This window comes from Suricata suricatta, chromosome 4 (genome assembly GCF_006229205.1).
Source record: "Suricata suricatta isolate VVHF042 chromosome 4, meerkat_22Aug2017_6uvM2_HiC, whole genome shotgun sequence".
Lineage (NCBI taxonomy): Eukaryota > Metazoa > Chordata > Mammalia > Carnivora > Herpestidae > Suricata > Suricata suricatta.
This window is the reverse complement of record NC_043703.1, coordinates 128,206,930-128,209,683: the sequence shown is the minus strand read 5'-3', so window position 1 is coordinate 128,209,683 and position 2,754 is coordinate 128,206,930. Positions and strand designations below refer to the sequence as shown.

General features: G+C 45.2%; 1 gene segment (V, D, J or C); it reads left to right on the top strand.

Moving 5' to 3' along the window:
* The first annotated feature begins 6 nt into the window (after window positions 1-6).
* On the top strand, window positions 7-1,213 carry LOC115290700. The segment is given in 3 exon segments: window positions 7-98; window positions 314-642; window positions 1,172-1,213. Coding segments are annotated over 3 exon segments (420 nt in total).
* Window positions 1,214-2,754: the final 1,541 nt, after the last annotated feature.

The window sequence follows — 2,754 nt, the reverse complement described above, 5'->3', positions numbered from 1 at the left end:
TTCTCTGGGTAAGGGGCCCGAGCAAAGGAGACCCGGCGAATAGAGCGAGATGGTGTCTCTATCACAGCTCCTTGGGCTTCTGCTCCTCTGGGTTCCAGGTGAGAATATTGGGACAGAGAGATAAGTGGGGGGACTATTTTCAGTCACTGATTTTCTTTCAACCTGGGAATCCTTCCACAAATGAATTCAGCTTACTGATTCAGTCTGAAAGTTTTAAAAATAAATCCTAGTCTTTCTCCTCCCTAAGTAGATACTATTGACTTTTAGATCCATAGCCTTAGGCTCCGCTAATGATTTTCACGTGTGATTTTAGCCTCCAGCGGTGAGATTGTGCTGACTCAGTCCCCAGCCTTCCAGTCCGGGGCTCTAAAAGAAAAAGTCACCATCACCTGCCGGGCCAGTCAGAGCATCAGCACCAACTTACACTGGTATCAGCAGAAACCAAATCAGCCTCCAAAGCTCCTTGTAAAATATGCTTCCCAGTCCATCTCGGGAGTGCCATCACGGTTCAGCGGCAGTGGGTCTGGGACTGATATCACCCTCACCATCAGCAGCCTGGAGCCTGAAGACTCAGCATCTTACTTCTGCCAGCAAAGTAACAATTACCCGCACAGTGTTACAGACCTGAACATAAACCACCAGGCAAGCGGAGTGAGAGGCTGGACTCCCCCTGCTAGTCTCTTGTGCCTGCATCTGCTCAGAGAGTTTGTCAGAGGCAGCCCTGCTCTGGAGGACACTGGGAGGTTTGGGAGGAGGGCATAGGACCCCCCTTCCCCCTCCTCAGTTCAGCAGCACAGACATGACAGCCTCTTGTGATGCAATCAAGATGGAGATGTGGGTCATGGCATCCATCAGGGTTCATACAGTAGAAGAGCAGCCATGCTAGATATTCTAAGCAGGAATTGCTTACTATAGGGATGTAATGTCAAACTTCACTCTTTCAAAGGCCTGCGTAGATAACAATAAGGGAGGCAGATACTAAAAATGGGTGCTTCCTCCGTGATCCCCCATAAGCCAGAGAACATATGCCCCTGGAAATAGAGGATGCCTAACTCTGTGGTCTCCAGGACCATCTAGGAAGTCCAGGGATGGGGTTGCTGGTGCTGCAGCCTCTGCAGCGCCCTCACCCGGTGATTCTCTGATCCCCCCTTGTCCACCCATCTGCCTGCAGGTGCTGATGGATGGTGCTCAGTCCTCCTCTGCTGACCCCTGATCTAAGGTAGGGCCGCTCAGCAGCAACCCCCTAGAGAACCATGGAAGAAAGGGTCTGGGGCTGGGAAATGTCTTCCAGAGGTGATCGTGATGACGTTGGGTTGACAGCAGATAGCCTGGATGTCACTATTTCCACATTTCTCAGAAATTTCCCAGTGAGGGGAAGGACCCAATTCACTTGAACATGTTTCTCATTACCATTAGCAGCTCTGAATTCATAAGAAGAAAATTTTATCAAGCAACCAAGTAAGCAGAAAAAAGAGGAAATTGCATCTCTTGGATAAGAGTAATTTGACAAACAATGAAAGACTTTCTTGGCTAATAAGAAAACTAAATGTGATTGAGACATTGTTTTTCCTTAACATGAAAATATTTCATTGCTCAAGATTTTCCAGAAGCCAGAGCATCGTTGACATCCAGGGAAGCTTGTTACAAACAGCAGGTGCCACCTGACACCTACTTACAGGGACCTTCATTCTAACAAGACACCAGGAGACCCACAGAAGGTGTACGATGCTCTGTTTTACAGCACTTTTACTTCAGTGAAAGCAGTCTTTTTTTTTATATTCAAATAAGAAATTTCTAGTTAAAACCACATGCTGAAAATACATCTGATTTTTTTTTCTAACTCACACAAATGTAAATCTCAAACCTCTTTTTATCTCATTTTTAGGGTTTTTATTTTTGAGAGAGAGCAGGCGCACATGAGCAGGGGAAGGGCAGAGAGAGAGAGAGAGAGAGAGAGAAAGAGGGAACCTTAAGCAGGCTCCCTGCTTGGTGTGAGGACTCACGTGGGACTCAATCTCATGACTGCAAGATCACGATCTGAGCTGGTACCAAGAGTCGGAAGCTTACCCTACTGAGCCTCACACGCACCCCACAGGCTTCTATTTAGATTGTAAGCACGGAAACATGTAAGAGTTTGGAAGTTGCATGACCGTATACCTTACAAATTAAATAGCATAATGAGTTTTAGAAACAAAGAGTTATGAGTACCTAGAATAAAGCAAAATTATGTGCATTTGTGTTGACCATGGTTAGACTTCCATTTGCTTGTTTGGGGATTCAGTTCTTTCCAACACCTTGTCATGAGAATGGTGTGCCATGGGTGGTCACCACAGCCTCGGCTGCAGCCCCAGATCGAACATGATCCCTAGGCTGGAGAACAATTCGTCTGCTGCGGAATAACCACACGCCCAGCCCTGTGTCCATCATCCAAACCACTGTTAGCATCAACATCCATGAGTGTAGAAACAAATGCTCAGTATTGGAAGCCACTGAGTTTTTGATTGATTTGTTAACATACTGTGTAAAATCTGACCAATGCCACTTTTATACATCTCTGCATAGAGATTGACAGCCTTTATGGAAACCAGTGGCATAAACATGAATGCCTGGGAACACATTCATAAGAAGATCTAAACACATAGAGAAATTTTTTAAAAAATAAATATTTGAATTCAAGGGTAAAATGCATCCCATGGTAGAAACATCTAACTAAGGTTACATAGATAATCATGATGACAATTTTTACATGTCACT